This window comes from Myzus persicae, unplaced genomic scaffold (assembly GCF_001856785.1).
Source record: "Myzus persicae strain clone G006 unplaced genomic scaffold, MPER_G0061.0, whole genome shotgun sequence".
NCBI classification, from domain to species: domain Eukaryota; kingdom Metazoa; phylum Arthropoda; class Insecta; order Hemiptera; family Aphididae; genus Myzus; species Myzus persicae.
The window spans coordinates 458,602-477,908 of record NW_019100880.1 but is presented as its reverse complement, the minus strand read 5'-3'; the positions used below and the strand labels follow the sequence as shown (position 1 = coordinate 477,908).

The following is a 19,307-nucleotide window of genomic DNA, read 5'->3' as shown; positions in this document are numbered from 1 at the left end:
ATTGTTGGTATAAAGGAAACACGTTCAGTGGACATTTTCCCCGAACAATTCTGTAAATTGGAATTATCTTTCTACATACGCCCTAGTTTCAATACGCTATTTTTTAATCTTATATTGTGTGTTGATATTATTTAACTGTTTTTAGTTTGGGAGATTCATAGCCGCGTACACACGATTAACGCAAAACGCTAGTATACAAGAAAACGGGCGATTGTAAACTCGGCCCGAGGAAAAAAATTTTTAAAAGGTCTATCGTAAACTAGGCCCTTGTTTTTTCCGGTAAAAAATATTTAGGTGTTAACTCGGCCCTGGGTTTTTCGGGTAAAAATTATTTAGTAGTAAACTCGGCCTGGATAAAATGTTTTTATATAATTTTCTTATAATATTTTTAAGAACCATTTAGCATTACCCAGAGGATACCACGAGGAGGCGATTCTTATCATCCTCCAAAAATCATTTTCATTTTCGTATTATTATTCATAATATGAAAATCGTTTTATAACTGTAAAATGTATTTATGTAAATTTGTAATTGTAAAAAGTGTAAAAATATAATGTATAAATCTATTTTTTTTAAGTAAAAAGCAATGTGTTTAACGTATTCACTTACTGATATTTCCTTATTTTTATATTTTGTAAGTGTTCTGTCTAAGACTCTAAGAGTTCTCTTTTTTTTTTAGTTTTTGTATTCTGAAATTGGAATGGTGCATCTAGGCTGTTGATTTTAATGTACTTTTCTGTTTGTATATCTTTTAATTTTGCAACGAAGGAATATTTATTGGGGTGAGTGGAATTGAAACTTGAATAAAAATGCGCATGAAACGATTCACTTGCATTAGTTGTTAAGCACTTATCAACTGATGCACAGGCCCACAAATCAGGTGGAAACATAATATCATCTTCTCCTATAAATATTATCGGGCCGAGATTTCAACAGACTTTTTTTATTACGTGAAATTTCCGGGCCGAGTTTACAATCTACCTATTTTATTACCAAACATTTTTGGGCCGAGTTTACAGCAAAAAATGTAATTGCGGGTCCAGTTTACATTTGCCCAAGAGAACACACTTCTGAAGACACGAGTGAAATGACATTACAGTGTCAATAATCTCGCACAGTCGTTTTATAGCCTTATAGGTAAGAATCAGAGGTACGGGATCTATTGTGCTTTTTGTGTCATTTAATAATCTCGAGTAGATTTATTTGGCTTGGTGAAGAAAGAAATTGATTTTTTTTCTTTAATTTGGTAGTGTAGAGGGAGCTCGTTTGGTATTGACAGAGATTTTTTGTCGAGCAATCCAATAAATCGTAACTACCTTTCTTCACACTCAATATATATTAGTTGCAATACCCGAAAAATATATAATATCAACACGCAATGAAAAATATCAACGCACTGTATTATTAAAAAACTGTTTTTATTTCGGAAGATTATTATTGATTCACGGCCACTGTACAAACGAATAACACAAATGCCTTTGGTACGCACCTCTGGAAACACGCGTGAAATAAAATTACTGTGTAAATAATCGCGAGCAGCCGTAGAATAGGTAGGAATCGGAGGTACGCACAGGATTTAATTGTTGATTTGTTCGAAGAATGGAAACAATTTGTGCGTGAAAAGAAGACAAAAACAAACTAACATATCAATTGGCCCGACTCCGCAATAGCTTAAGGCCACGTATTGTTCGGTTATTATATTATTATACTGGTTTAACGGCGTCTCGGCGAGCATTAGCTTTTTATTTTGTCATGCAGTGCGTTTCAGCGATTTCTTTAGACTAGGATTTTTTTTTAACAACTTTTTTCTGTTTCGAGAATAATAATAGCGATATTATATTATAATTATGTATTATTAAACATTATTATCGTCATTGTGTGTACGCAGCCGCGTGTTTGTATTATTATCATCATTATTGTGCGGCGTGTTAATGAGTTTATTGTTGTACGTGGTCCGCGTTTAGGTTTTCTAAACACAAACAATCAAAACTGATGAATATACAGACTAAAGAGAAAAACAATTTAAAACGATATTATATTCGCGACGAAAGTATCTCTTTATTACAATATAATGATATTAATATATATCCAGTCCTCGGTAGGCAATATAATACAATAATATTTAATATTTACGACTATGTCAAGGGCATAGCACGATTTTTGATTTACTGATTTCCGTTGATATACCTTTAGCGTATTGTGGGTTCAAATCGCATCATAATTATATCAATAATAATTATAATTTTATTATTTCGATGATTAGTGGAACAAAATAGTAAATACAACATAGCGTGTTACGAAGATGATGAGCACCGTCATGAAAGTTATAATACAAATATTATATTATAAAAAGGTTGTGTGTGTGTGTTTTTAAAAATGAGCCCAAGTTTACAAAATTATTATGTATTGCAATGACCTCGAAAATCTATGGTCTACCGCTGCCTAATGTCGGTCAAAAAGTTAAATTCCAAATGGCTATATAATATTACTACAACAACATATTATTATTCAACTTTCAAAGACGTTAAATCATTATTATTTAGTTGTTTATTAATATAAATTCTCTATCAATAAAACCATTAAAAATAAGTACACAGGTAGAGGTTGTTATATTTATAATTTATTAAATAAAGAAACATAATTATTATTATGCTGTGAAATACATGGGTATAAAATACATATTAAAACAATGTATATTAAACATAACATCATGTATATTTTAAATTTTGTATTAGTTATTCATTTGGGGTAGATATATATATTTATACGCCTTGATAAACAATATGAAATATGTATGCAAAAATATGCATGTTTGTTATATGTATATACACTGATAATGACTCAAAATAATAACTAAAATATTCTCTAAAATAAAAAAAAAATACCTTTGAATATTTTACATTGATACAATATTTTTATTTATAGGTACATTTATTTTTATACTTTATCATTATTATTTATTACGCATTCGAGTGTTATACTTATTTTTTTTAACTATTGCCTTCTATTAATTGGAAAATCTATTTAAGTTTTTTTGAATTTTTAACAATTTATTCATGAACATCACTCACGTGAAATTATAGATCGTTGATATTATAGCTGATACCGTATCTAGAAAATATGAGTGTATTAAATATTATATCTCGACCTCTTAGATTATATACAAACACTAATAAGTTGTGAGTTGTGGAAATAAGGTATATTACTTTCACTATAGGTAAAAAATCGTGAAATGTATACAAACAAAAAAACATAGTTTAAAACTTAAAAAGTCATAAATAGGAAATCGTAATAGATATGTAAAATAAAATTGAATGTGCAAATTAAATAGATCACATATTTCTAAAAAATAGAAATGTTTTGGTCAACCAAAAAACAATAAAGCGCTAATACTTGTCAATAGTTATACCTTACCAGCCATGTTGACTCATTACTTATTATCATGAAAGGTCTCTATAATATTGCAACTAAAAACGTACAAAGGTGATAGGTACTAACGTCCTACATAGATTTACTGTATGGTAATTTTTTTTGGATTTACTGAAATACTATTTATCTACATGACTATTGCAACGATCGATATACTATCATCATAATAAAATAAACAACCATCGCCCATGATATTACACTTAATTCTATTATTTGTGATTCGGTGGATGCCACTCAGGGGTACTCTATTGATAATAGTTCTATGATCAAGAGGTTGAATACCTACACGATAATAATATTATCAAGGTCTAATATACGGATTCGTACTCTTATTATCTTAAAAAACTGTATCAAACACGAACGAATAAAAAACTTTAGTCCGTTGATGTAAATGTAAATCGAGGGGTCCCCCCTCGTTGTTGCTATATTTGATACGAAGGCGCTCATTAGATTTCGTACGGTTTTTATTTTTAATGTAATTGACCTTGTCGTCATTCACTCACTTGTGCCGACGAACTCGACATGCCGTCAGCCCTTGTACACTACATATTTTAACAATAATAAAAAACACGCTACCTAATATATAATATTAAATTATTATGAAGTGTGTTCAGTGTGGGTGTAAAGATTAGACAAACTGGTTTGCTATCAGATCTACTGTAAAAATTGTGAATTTTCCGAAAAAGTATTCGAAATCAGTTTCTTGACGTTATTATATACGAAGCGGCTGCAAAAAATCGGGACAACACAAACGACGACACACCGTGATCCCCACATAATCGCCAGCTGTCACCAAAAAAAAAATCATGCAATATTTTTTTACACTTCTAATGCTCGTTTTTTCCCCGGTTAAACGACTGTAGGTAGCAAATATCTATAATATCTTATTATATATAAGCCATGAGTCTCGAATTGATAGTTCGTTAAAGAGAGGGGTTATCAAATTTTGCTCACACCATCAAATCGATTAATCAAACCAATTCACGGTATACTCGAAGTTTAACTTTCGGTCAAGTGTTCCGCAGCAACAGTATATATATATATACAATTTAATTTTACAGTTTATTTTTTTCCCGTGCGATCAAACCTTTCGAGTTGTCTTTTCACCTACGGTGATGTCACGTATGGACGTGGTTTATAATTTGACTGGTTAATCTGTGGATACTATAATTTATTTTATCATTACCATACCTCCCTTACTCATGCGCGTCTTTACTTCTGCAGCTGCTGATATTCTTATTAAATTTTACGATGGTCTTTTCCATTGTCTATTATTATAAAACGCCTACAGAATAAAATATAACGAAATAAAACGAATGACGTCGTGGTGAGACCGCGGTAGTATGCACGTATTATTATCATTATTATTATTATTATTATTATTTTGTATTATTATTATAGTCGTTAAGTAGTGCGCAAGAGCGTATTTTTGGTCTCTTTTTTTCATATAATATACGCCGTGACTTTGCCCTTCGATGTGCTCTAAGTCCACGCTTACACAGATGCACATCAAACGACGTGCACGACGATCCGCGCTCACACACATAAATTATTACATGGTGTGTACTATGTATATATATTGATACTGTGGTTTGTGACAGCGTTTTATATTAATACATACAGTGGTGGCTGCTTCCCGGTAATGTACCTACACGTGCCATGAAATATTAATAATATGGAGTGGCTAGACTATGTTACTAATATTAAGTATAAAAATAATAATAATAATAATAATAATTTATGTAGGTATACCAATCTCTTTAGTGGGGCCTGGTATTAAAAAAAAAAAAAATAGTGATTTGGATTAATTGACCCAAACACAGCGGTAAACCAAATAACTCAATATTATAGAACCCGCATTTCCCAAAAATTATAAGTGGTTCTAAACACATTTCAAAACGCCGTCAAACGCATCATGCCATTGCCTTTGCAAGGTAAAAAATATAACATGCCTATAATGATCATTCACCTTCTTGTTAGTCTGAACTCATTTTTCACATTTTGCGTAATATCCTGGAGAACCATCGTAATCCTTTACACATCGACGTTTTTGTGTAGTCTTCAGAAAAACAGTCCATCACTGCGGCATTGACCGAATTCGACATCGACGGTGGTATTGTGGTGTTCTATCTTCTTATTTTCCCTACAAAGACGCGTGACTTATAATAATGCATTTATATCAACCTCGTCAAGAGACATACCTGCTTGGGTCCTTGCAAGCACATAAATAACATATATATATAGTATTATAGTTACACACGTTGACAGGTTCACTTGTGTCATTTTCACCGGAACACTTCAGAAGGGGCTGATAAACGGAATTAATGGCAGTAATGGTCTTTGAAAAACAATCGATAGTTATTCGTAAGACATTGCAAAAATATTGCATATCATTTTTTTGCATTCCTATTATTTTAATCACCAGTCAGTAAGCTTTTAATTAAACGGCACTGAGGTCTAGCTTACACATTTTATGAGACATTACGTATACTGTTTACGTACTTTCTTTAATTTGTATTCTATATTAAGAAAGGCACGATATTTGTTTCTTAAAATCGGCTAAATACAACTCTTACTTTATCAGAACATAAATAATAATATGTATGGATGCTAAGAAAACAAAGTAACTATAATAAATTGTGTAAAATTAAATTATTTTTTAGCTCTCGCTCTTAAGATTTATAAAACGGGACTAATGACTTCTACTAAAACGCCTACGTTGTTATAAATGCCATAGAGCCCCAGCAGCTGCAGACGACACGCAAATCTTGATCTCTCATTGAGGTTCCTTATATTATACCATTGATTATACTTACGGCGCGCGGCGTAGGTACTCGAGGACCGTCAGCACGCATCGCGTGTTCATAATATGACTATGATTTATTAAACATACCCATATATAATAATAATATGAAGCAATCCGATTATAATAGCATATATTATTACATTATATTTGCCATATTTTGTGGTATATAATATTGCAAAGAAGGAGCTGAAATTCCACATGCATACATCATACCTATTATACTTTGATTATAATTGTTGTCAAATTATACTTTGTTCGAATTTCGTTTTAATTATATTTTCGAGTGCGAACAAATTACTACAAAATTTCCTACTACGTACTGTCTTGTTTTATTGTTTCACCTTAATTAATTCTCTTTTGTATCCATTCGCATCGGGACTATAGACAAAATTGCTTTTTTTTTAAATACAAAAATGTAATTTACCATTTTAAGTCGACTTTATGTTATATAAGGTAACAACCAATGTGGAAAATAAAACCAATGCAATAAAAGACAATGGAATATAAGACGAAACACTCTAAAAAGAAATAAAACCAATTTTTACACCCAACTTAATTGCCCTATAAGGCGAATTATAAAATAATCTATAATAACAACCGTATAATATTAATAGTTGAAATATTAAATGAGTTTATCGCAACAAAATGTAGTACAAATAATAATATCACTATAAAAATTTACTTAGTGAAAATAAATTGAAAGCAGAATGGATTTTTGACTGATAAAGTGTATAACGGAAATCATACATAACATGTAACATTCCTACAATGATACGAGAAGCATAATTTAAAAAAAAATTATTATTATTATTATTATTACTAAAAAGTATACGAGATATTTATTAGAGATAGAAAGAAAACATAATATAGGCACCCAATACTAGTTTTTATTACAACAGCTAGGTTCTATATGGATAACCATGCCCATTAGTATGGCCATTGATTATAAATTAAGTATTTATAGTCAATGGTATAATACTATAATGGTATGATACATAAATCTTTTCTATAAATTTTATGATGTTGGGTATAATTAATCTTTTAGCTCTATAGGATTATCAGAAAACTAAAAACAAAAACTTATACTCATACTTTTTCATATCATTATCATTAAAATAATTACATTTCATACTGTTATTACAGCCTACAGATCTTCTTTTGAATTGGTCAGGACTAAATGGTTCAGTCTAGATGTAAATGTTTTTACTTAGAACTAATAATTTCATATAATAAATATTTAATGAAATAAACAATTTTTTCTATTGTATCTTTTTTCTAAAAACTATTTTTAAAACGTCTATTACTTGAAAATATTATTGTTATAAATTGTATAATAAGGGTTCCCACTTTCCCGTCTACAATTAAAAAAAGCATTTTATTTGTATTTTACAAAATTATATTTTTTTTTTTGTGAAATCATTGGTCTAATGTCCTCTTGATGGCTTTACTAATCGCTGATATTACCCGAAAAAAAACATAAAATCAAACGACTATAAATTCTAAAATTTTAAGCCCCATTTGGTTTTATTTTAGATTACTAGATTTGTTTGTTTAGAATTTAAATCTTTGAGTATTTTAATAAAGAAATATTAATGAATAAATAATGAACATACTTTTATGACATCGTGTTGAATAATTTATTAAATGAATTGTTGTGCAACGCAAAAATAATGAGACAAATTAGAATGTTGACGCGTCACACGTCATAAAATAATGGGCATTACGGACCTCTGGAAAAGGTTTTGAAAATTATTTAAAAATTCAATTTGGCATAACATCCATACTAATCCATAAACTTACATTTAATTTAAAACAACACATACAATTATTCAAATCGAAATGATTAATTCATTAGGGGTTTTTTTCCCGATATATTTGTTCACATAAATATGATATAATATTATAATATTATGATATTTTGATACGACCCAAAATATTCAAATGAAAAATTAAACGTATGAATAAATTACTATACCTAATTCGTTAAATCTTATAGGTATAAATACAATTTAATGTAATATCATCATAATTAATATGTAAGACAAGACGTATCGACAGTTCGAATTTCTATCTGCACAGAGTGCGTAAAATTATATTTTACATATCGGTTAGGTGAGGTGATAATATTATTATTATTATTATTATTATTATTATTATTATGTTTTGAACATAATGTGTTCGGTAGACCGTCCATTCGCTGTTTACGAAGACAACGATGATTAGCCGTTTCGAAAGAAACCGCACATTTGTTCCAATGGTTTCTTAATGATATAAAACAGACTACATCCTTTGTTCGTAATGCGACGACACGAATAATATATGTACTATGCCTTCGAGACTTACAAAGCTCGCCAAATTATCTTTGCACCGTAATAGTTGTGTGGTTTTTTTCCCGTTTGTTTGTTTTTAGTTTTCTGTATAAATAGCAACCCGAAAAACGTGGCTCGCGGTATAATTATCCAACCCAGTATATCGCAGTGGAAAAAAATAAATAACAATTTTCGCGGAGTTGATGTCAGTACAAGCTCTTAGAATTTAAAACCGGTAAGACCCGATCAACTGATGACCATTGGTACAATAACTGTCACCAGCTGTAAACTGAAAGAAAATCCGTGCAAAACGATGTTTAGATACTTGACATAACTATGCTCAGTATAATATCATTGATTATCCTATGATAATATTATAGCTCAACATTTTTGTCTAATCAGCTTTATATAATATTATATCGATCAATAATAATTTTCGTTAAAAAATTCAACAATAGTAATAAATACACTCTATTTTATTATTTCAATCGGAGTATTAGATTTGAAATAAAGTATATATATGTTTTTAGAGACACATTCATATTAATTACATACCACCTACTCCAAATAATAATTTAGTAAAACGAAAACAAATTGAAGTATAGTGTCAAGTACAATTTTATCCAATCATACATTTATCAACCACAACACACCCGACGTTCTAAAATTATGATATAGTTCCGTGTATGGATTTCTAAATAAAATAAAATAATATTATTATTATGTTTGGCTTTGGATTTCAATAATCGACTAAAATTCGGTTATAATTAAATAATATTTAACCGTTTCAGACTTCAGTTACGATACCCTCCTAGGCGAGTTGATCGATACAATTATTGTTCACAAAACAGTTGTGAGTGGGCGCAATATCAAAAGCTACCTTACCCACTCTATACTATTTATACATACCTACAACAAAGGTCCCACAAATCTTGATGCACTAATCTTCTCCGACATTGCCGATCGATATAAGTTTAAAAAAATCGCATACAAGTAATAGTCAACCACACGAATGAAAAACGTTCATGAAATTATACAAATTCACATCGTACTCGGCGATCGTGCGAAAATAATAAATGACTGGAAACAACTACGCCTGCACAAAGAACGACTGGGAAAGTCCGCTTTCCAGAACTGTACAGTGTGACCTTTCCAAAATTCGTTATTTTTTTATTTATCCCCGCAGACAATAATAGGGTATGAAATGCTCGGAAGATATAAAATCGGAATTATTGTGTGGTTGGCATCAAGATGTTTCTTCCATGAATAATTACCTATTCGGTTTCGTAGAAAAGTCTATTTGCGAAAAGAAGTGCAGTCGCGCCCGGTTTCCCGCTGATGGTATAATACTAATTTCATTATTTTGTTGTACTCTGCCGTGCAATGTATTATTATTATTATTATTATTATTATTATTACAAACGGTGCGAGGTCCTAGAATTACGTCCGAAGACTGGAAAATGTATGGTAAAAATGGTGTTCATGGTACGTATGACGTAACTTCTATTATAATGCGTTCAACTCGAAGCGACATTATGATTCCGCACGCGAAACGAACTTTTTCCGTTGTAATTATTTTTATGCAAATCAAACAATACGACGGCAGCAACGATATCATACAAATATTATGGTAATACGCTCGAGCTTCCCGAAACGTGATATTCATACGACTCGAGAGGAGCATACCTTTTCACGGAGTTTGTGAGTGGATATAGGTACATGTACGATTGAAAACACGTTTTATAAACGGACTAAGTCGTGTGTTTTGAATTCATCCGAAAGTTACTTGACATATTATTATACGTCGCTATATTATTTTAACGAATAATAAAATGCCAACAATCGCATAGCGGGGTCGTCGTATGCTCGTATATAGTATATCAATATAATATTGTTAAAATTTTAATGTGTTATCGTAATGTAAAAATAAATACTAACTAGGCACTCAACCAAATACAACAACTCACCTTTTAGTTCATCATTGGTGGAATGCACATCACGAGTTCTTCGAATAGTAATTCCATTAGTTTAGGTGAGACTTGAGTAGACACTGTTATTAAGATCTAAATCATAAATAGTGCTTCGTCTATTTCTGATAAATAGGAGGCACATAATATTATTGTTGTCAATAACATGTCAATGTAAATAAATTTGGTGTATATCAATAAGGATATAATGTACAGTTGTTATTGTTGCACTATATCTACATATTATGTTATAATACCGCTGTGGTTACTATCAGCAGATTATTTAAGAGGATACATTCCTCACACAACCAATTAGTTTCAATTAAATATAAATATATACCAAATAATACTATGAAGTTTATAGATGAGTACCAAAACATACCAAGTGTATATAAGTTTATTTGCCCCCACCCTCTCCCTTAAAAATAAGTCAAATAATAAACTGGTTATTACGTGCAATAGGCTCACATAGTATAGTTAGCTGTTGCCTGTATGTCGTGTAGATAGCCACAAACCAGTCTAATGGATTCGAAAAATATGAGCAAAACATTTAAATGGCAATAGAGAATAATAAATATAATAAATAATAATTAAAAATGAAATAAGAATAATTAATTTCTCTGGGGCTGTGGCTTTCAATCGGTATAGGGCTTATAATGTAGAACCTCGTGCGTGTCAAAAAAAAAGGAATTTTTTTTTGGATTTTAGTGTTGAGCCACTTTGATCTCATTGACTTAAGTTCGAATCCATTCAATTGAAAATTCGGACGTCATCGGGAAAGAACTGAGCTGATTTAGGTCAAATGTCTTAAAAATAATACAATTTATTATTGTCAGTTGCATCTCTACGCACTAGACATGATTTGGGTACGATAGGGGTAGAGGTGGTCCGTAACGTCGATAGTGAAACAAATTGCATACCATGATTATGATTCATGATTTATGTTAATTTTCTGTGAACGTTATATATACAAAACTAGAAATATAATACTTACAAAATTCAAAATAAAATTAATTTGTTTTTCCCGTATAATACAGTTCTTCCGCACAGGGCGTGGGCTCAAACATCGGACCGGTAAAATCGAAAATGACAGAGTGAAATAATTTTATTATGAACGTCATCGGCGGACTGTCGGAGAAACGAAACCGGGACCGGGTCGACGACAGCGATCTGGAACATAACCTGAACGGAGAGCGCGATCAGCGTCGAACAGCGGCGGCCGTGGCCGACACGCAACGCGGTGGCTGTTGAAAGAACAAGCGCGCACGCGCCATCCGACAATATTATAGTGGCCGGATTCACGGAACGGACGGCGACAGGATCATCGTGTTCGCGCCGGTCGCTCCGGAACTAACGGCGAGCGTGGTCGAGCAGCCGGCGGCGTGGGGGGCGCGTCAAGCAAGTGCAGCTGGTGGTGCTGCTGCTGCCGGAGCTGCCGCCGCCGTCGCCTACGCCACAGCCGCCGGGCCGCCGCCGCCGCCGACGACGCCGCAGCAGCAGCATCCGAAGCCGGCGACGACCTGCAGCAACAGCAACATCAACAGACAGTAACCACAGTGGTGATAACGTCGCCGTCCTCATCTACCATTGCGGTGCCGAGACAAGTTGAGGTCGCCGCTGCCACCCTGTCGTCGTCAACCGAATGCCAAGCGCCGTCGTCGTCGTGTTCCGTCACCGCAGACGCCGACCGGAAGTCGTCGTCGGTCTCTTCCGCCGCCCCGGTCGCCGGAGACCAAAACCTGCAACAACAGCAGCCACCTGCACCGAAACAACAGCAGCAACAACAGCAACAGTTTCACGACATCGAGGAGGAAGAGGACGACGATCAGCCGACGTCATCAACGGACGGCGACCGTTCGCTGACCGTCCGCGAGACCGCCGGGTGCCCGTCACCGACATCGTCGTCTAGCGCCCCGTTGGCATCGACCACGACCTGGCCCAGGGCTGCCACGACCACGGCGGCGGTGTCGTCATCATCGGCGCCCGTCACCGACCGGAAGCGCAAGAAAAATCTACGTCCTAAAAGTATAATCAACACCGTTAGTTCAGACACGTCTGGCACCGTCGGTTCGGGTGTCCAGGAACGCGCCACCGGCACCACGCCACCGTCGACCATCGACAACAATAACAGCAACAACAACAACAACGACAACAGTCAAGCGCCTGCACCCTCACCAGCAGCAGCAGCAGCGGCGGCTGTAGCGGCAGCTGCAGCCGCAACCGCAGCCGCCTCCACCGCAGCTGTCACTGCCAAGATGCAAGCGGAACAGGGCAGCATTGGTGACCTGCAGAAGTACCACAAGTTTCTTCGGAATCGCAGACACACGCTAGCTAACGTCCGGTAAGTGCGCACGAGTTTTATTCTTGGATCTCCAAACGTTATTATATAATTACGTGTATGGAGAGGATTTTATTTTTGATGTGACCTCGCTCGAGGTTTAAAAAAAAAATACTTATAATTTTTATATGTCATTAAGTAATCCGAGTGTTCATATTAATGGACAAAATGGTAAATTTGGTAACTGGTTTAACGTATTATGTATTCAATAGAATTGGATTGTACTCTTTGGTACATTTCATATTATACCCCGATAAAATTGTGGTGTACCACTTTTGAACCACAAGATTCATCCCGATCATGGCTCTAAATTGATTTTTTGAAATCACCTTATCGCGGTGGAATGTGAAGGCTTTATGTCATGAACGTTTTTTTTCTACTATATCGGTGGGTAATACCATCGATTAAATCGAAAATAAAACCATACCAAGTTGGGTGATAGTAACAGTTAAAGAGTTTATTTCACTCAGTCGGAACTGTTTGGACGGTTGAGCGCGGAATAAGACATGCCACCATCTTGTAATAGTTAGATTTTTCTAGTACGAATCATTCAATTTGAATTTTTGCCGCAAACTGTATGCCCCCCTCTCACAATTGAATAAAGTAAATAAGCTTCTAAACCCTTTTTTTTTTTTCCATTTTCATTCTAATAAAATAGCTAGGAATCGTGAAATGAAACTATTTTTAATTTACTCTAAACATTCACAACGATAGTAAAAATATAAAATGCTCTAAAGAAGATCTTTAATTGCAAACTGAAATTTAAGTTTCCTCAAATTATTATATAATTACGATATTCTGACAAATAATATTGTGCTTGAGTATCTATGACGGTGACCCCCATCTGCGGAGAAATTATTTATTTTTCAAACACGTGGTCACTCCTGGCATATATCACCAACTTTTAATAAAAAGTCTGTTTTTGTTCATGAAAATAAATGTATTAACATTAAACCTATAAAAATGTAAGCTTCAATGTACTATAATAATGTTAATAATATTGTAATGTGGAGATAATGATACATAGTTTATTATCCTAAAGATTTTTTCTACGGATGAAATGACGGTCGTGTTTCTCAATGTAGCCAAAGTTTTTATTTCCAGTTACACTCCACAGGAATACCTACTGAATAAAAATACTTAAATATCGGCCTGCTTTTATATTATTAAATTAATACATGCGTTGTATGTCATCGTTAAATTACAGCGAAGTTACGATATGATGATATAATACTAAATTCGATGGTTATAGCTATAACCTGTCCGAGGTATGCTGCAGTTTACCGCTTTTGTACTTTATTCTGCCCACGTACCCATATATAATAATATAACAAATTTTCCGTAGGGAACTTTTGAACCATGTAAATAGTTTTATAAATCATTTCCAGTGCTGCCTTTGCTGTTATACACACACTCGCACACCAGCTTGCGCATAACAAAGTCGTTCGTTTTTATTTAAAGAGACATATTGTTGAGTATAAAATAAGTACCTCTATAAACTTTGTCAATCCATAAATTAATTTATACAGTCGAATTGAATCGTTTTCAATGGGTTTTCGAACAGGAAGAGCAAAATTCCATGAAAACAATAATGATAATATTCCATACAGATTTCTGATTTATCATTTCAGATGTACTGTACGTATAACACTTTCTATTGTGGTGGTGCACAGAGTGGGCTTCCGATATGTCTCGCGTTTCTCTGCGTCTTAGATTTTTGGGAACGCATGTGATTTCTTCTTTATATAGATAACATTATGTTACATGGGTGTGGCAAAAATATTGAAGATTACAACCCACCCACACTTAAAATTAAAATCTGCTCATATATATTTCATTTTTTTTCATTATAACTAAAACATTTATATTATTTTTCAATAACATAACATTAATGCAATGGATGCGTTTTATTAACATATATAACTTCCAACGATAAATAGTAAATACCTTTTTCATTAAATAGATTGTATCTTCTCAGTTCTCCTATTACATACACAATGATGTGTTTTGTAACCTATTACGTGCAGACTTCAAGAGTAAATCAATAAAATATACCTACTAATTACTGTATAATACGAATTTATTATGCTGAATTAAAATTAGCATAATATTCCTTAGTCGATAACTACTACAGTTAAATATAAAAATATTTGTATACCTTACAAAATTTCCCCACTCAACTAAAATTGTTGGGTAAATTCCACCTAAGAAATATTATGTTCGTAATGCCACTGTTATATCGACCTTGATCTACATACGAGAACTCGCCAAACGTGTTTTTCATTTTTAATGACACTAATAAACGTTGGCGGCGCACGTGCAGGTATTATCGAAACTGTAATAATTATTATGTTTGTGATTTTTAGGGTAGGTTTTTGAGTGCTTTTTCTAATCTAACCTCTACCTAAAATTAATTATAACGTGAAAACTGCCATATTTTTTGTTTAGATCTGTTCAAACATGACTTTACCGAAGTAATAATGTTGGTAGAGACTTTTACGTTGCAGTAAACCTTAAGTCGATTAAATCTAATGTGGGCATTAAAACGAATTGAAAACACAATGGATTTAGCGTTTTAACACCTTAGCTTCTATGTGTTTAATTCACTAGTATATCACTGGCATGCATAATGTAATATCGTATGTATTAAACGTAAAAACACAATATATTATGTATTATGTATATATTTTTTTGAAACCAATATTTTAAGAGCCGTAGTTAACATTTGAATGAAGGTATTATCAAAACTAAAAACACAAAAACCTTTCAGTGAAAAAACACCACCCCTAAATCCCCGCCTGCAGCGTGGTGCCCGTGCGTGTTTGCTCACGTGTCAGTGCCTGTGTAGGTTTATTTGTCTTTCCCTACCTTATATCGTAAGCTAACACATATCCGGCCCGGAGATTTGGTTCAGTGCAAGCTCGGGTCCATCACATGGTGGAGGGAGAGTTAAGGATAGGACCAAATACAAAAGTTTCGATCGTTTTGCCTAATAGGTAATAAGAATAACGATTTAATTTGTAGATATTATAATGCTCGTACATTGCGTTTCATGTATTACGTGTATAGACCGTGGAGTGCATGCACGTGATTTACTCATAAAATTATGTGATTCGAAGTATGACTACTCTCTGTCTCTTTCTCTACCACTGTTGACGTTTATGAGAAAATTCTTACTGTTTTTCACTTCATCGTCGTCGCAGGGAGATATTATAACAGTAATAATGCTTGAACGATATATATGTTACGGGTAATGTTAACATTTGGATAAAGTCGATATTAGTCATCCGTTTTGGCTAATGTGTAATTGTTCGTGTATAAACATGAAATATCAACATTATCCGTATGTTAACTTAAGCCAGTCAATATTGGATAATGTTAAAAGTTATATATTAAATAGAGTTATTAGCATTCTATACAATAATAAAGCGTTGGACTGCCAGAGTATGATATCTTAATTCCAACAGCCGAGTATACAATTTAGGTCTATCCATAATTTTCTCCCAGCCAACATTGGAGGCCGTGTGACTGTGTGAGAGTCTCTGTACCGTATGTCGACAGAGGTTGTGCAATTGTGTCTAATGAGGATGGACAATATTGAATATTATAAACTTGGCAATAAATATGGTACTCTGCAGCATATATACATCAGAAATCAGTTTGATGTTTGTCCGTGGTTTTCAACCCTACACTGCACAATTTTTTTTTCTTTAAAAAAAAAATATATGAGTTTTGTGTATACTTCACTAAACTATATATGAAAAATAAAAAAAAAATTTTTAAGTTTTGGTTTTGCTAAAATTTCAAAATTTTAAATTGTTCCATATATGGAACATTGTGCATACATAGATGAGTATTTTATTCAAAAAAATTTTTTTAACTACAAATATAATTTTTACTCGGTACATTATTTGATTCTTTACCGCTTGCTGAGGTGGTACATACAGAAAACTCGTTGAGTGAATACCCGATATAAATCTGCTCGTTCTGGCGGTCGTTCGCAATTACATTGTGATTTTTATCATATTACATACATTTATAGAAATGTAGGTGTTGCATCAAAATGTAGGGGTAAAAAATAACATGATTTATCATTTTATTATCAGAACGTGTGACGATGATATACTGGTAATGATTTTTAAGTGGTTTGTGAGTTTTCAGTACTCGCAGCTTCGAAACGATAAATCCATGTCCTAGCAAAGACGAGGAAAGTCTGCTATTTAAAGGACATAGTATCTGCACGTACTGCGAGCAGGTTTTGTCGGCGATAAATATTTGCACAATATTATTATAGTAGCTGAATGCATAAAAGTTCGTCGTCGAAACCGCATTTTCGAAATTGCATCAACCCTATACTGGTACGCTATTATACAAATGTAAAGTAATAAAATATAAAATATACACATATTATACATTATGTATTTACTATTTATGTCATATAATGCCATTATTTAAGACGAGGGGCACAATCAAAAAAAGGTGTCAAAAACCGTTACAAGTGTATTTTTTTGTGATCAAAATCTGTTAATTCTGAGCGGATGAATTTTATTGCGGTATTGACAATAAAGTGTTTTGTTTTTTTGAGTGTGTGTGTCTAAAGTCACCTTTTCTAAGAGAAAAAAACATCTAATCATCCACTTTGGACAATTTTCTGATAAAAAAATAGGATTTATAGTTTAATTTTTTTTCTTTTGGGCAAGGGTAGAAATAATTGGAAGAATAAACTACAATCGTTATGCTAAACATGGTTTTAACAAAACTGATTTCGTTTTTTTGTTATTATTAAAAAAAAAAAAATAATAACCATAGAGACTTTTCGTTTTTAATAAATGTTTATAAATGCGCACTCCCGGGACATAATAACATTTTAAAAATATTTGAGCTTTTTATAGACATTAATTATTATATTATTATTAGAAATGTCTACTTAGTTTAGATTTGTATGATATAGTTTTTGTTTGTAAGTAAAAGACTGATCATTTAACATGTGGTATTCTAACAAACATTTTACTGAAACATATTTTCACGTATTATGATTATGATAGGTTTCGAGTGTACCTATAAAATTACAGTAAAATAATATTATAATATTGTTATCATCTTAAACTCATAATATGTTAAATATTATTTAGTTTAAATTTTCATTAGTTGTATTTTTAGAATATTTATTATTGTTTGATGTTTATCGATTTACCTGTTTCGTAGGTGATATATATAATAAAAAACCCACTTAGTGATAATATTATATCTGAAAAGTCATCAGTACAATTTATGTAAAAACAATTTCATTATTTCGGGATGTTTCGTAAAGGTTTGAAGCTTGATAAATTGTTTGCACATTAAAACACATTTGTGTTTATAACTTTAAAATGTAAGCCACATATTAATAATATTAAATTATAATTTACATTTCACCATCTAGAAGTACGAATAATATAACAACGATATTATGATAATCATTGCAGTCGATATTTGGTCGACCTAATTTTTGATGATGTATCAAAAGAAAACTTAAAACAAGATTCAAACTAGATGACTAGGTAGACAGTTAAGATTAAACTTATGACGTATAGATACATTTTTTTATAATGCATTTCTTGTATTTATGTTCCATTCATGGCCATAATAATATTATAACAATGTAAATATAATTTAATATTTTAATCCCATGTATTACTTATGCATTATCTTTTTTTAATTACTATTTATCGTGTAAGAGCTTACGACGTCTACCGACTGACTTATTGGCACGGTCAAAAAGTCAATTCAAAGTAATATACCGGTGACTTTATAAGTACAGTATAAATGAAAAAACATTTTTTGAAATACCTACGTTTTCTTAATTTCCGTGGAATCAGGTAATCGAAAAAAGTAGAAACTGTGTTATAAATTATATTGAGGCTTTTTTTGTTTGTTTTTGTTGGTGGACAATTTGGGCTTGGGTACCTATAGATATACAATATTGTCTACCTGATATCTGGAGCTAATTCACATGCTTCATGGGTCAAATAGGTAGTCAAGACGGGCTTGGATACTTGACTTGAAAACGAGGTTTGATAAAAATATATCTCTTTACATTATCACTACCTAACCCTAATAGGGACCAACGTTTTATTATATTATATGCCATAATGTCTTATGTATACGCATATTTCATGTAGATAAATACACATGTTTTTAACGAGGAAGATGTGTTTGAAATATTTCAGAAAATATTCTGAATAATTTGATCATTACGATTAACCTTGAGAATATAATACAAGATATTTGCATAATATTTACTTATTAGATAAGTGCATTCCTAACACGAGCATTTATTATATATACGAATTATTATTTAATACCCATATAATCATGATAGCTCATTATTATGTTAATTCGATTATAGCCTTCATTAATCGACAATTATTATTATTATAAAATCGCCCAATATATATAATATTTTTTTTTTTTTTTTT

The 19,307-nt window shown here is 32.5% G+C and overlaps 1 protein-coding gene across 1 annotated transcript in view; it reads left to right on the top strand.

Annotated features, from left to right (window-relative positions):
* Positions 1-10,017: 10,017 nt before the first annotated feature.
* LOC111026560 (cAMP-specific 3',5'-cyclic phosphodiesterase-like) overlaps positions 10,018-19,307 on the top strand; it is a 29,529-nt gene continuing 20,239 nt past the window's right edge. The window contains exons 1-2 of the mRNA XM_022304656.1: positions 10,018-10,029; positions 11,801-12,852. Coding sequence (XP_022160348.1) covers positions 10,018-10,029; positions 11,801-12,852 — 1,064 coding nt within the window. The remainder of the gene's footprint in view (positions 10,030-11,800; positions 12,853-19,307) is intronic.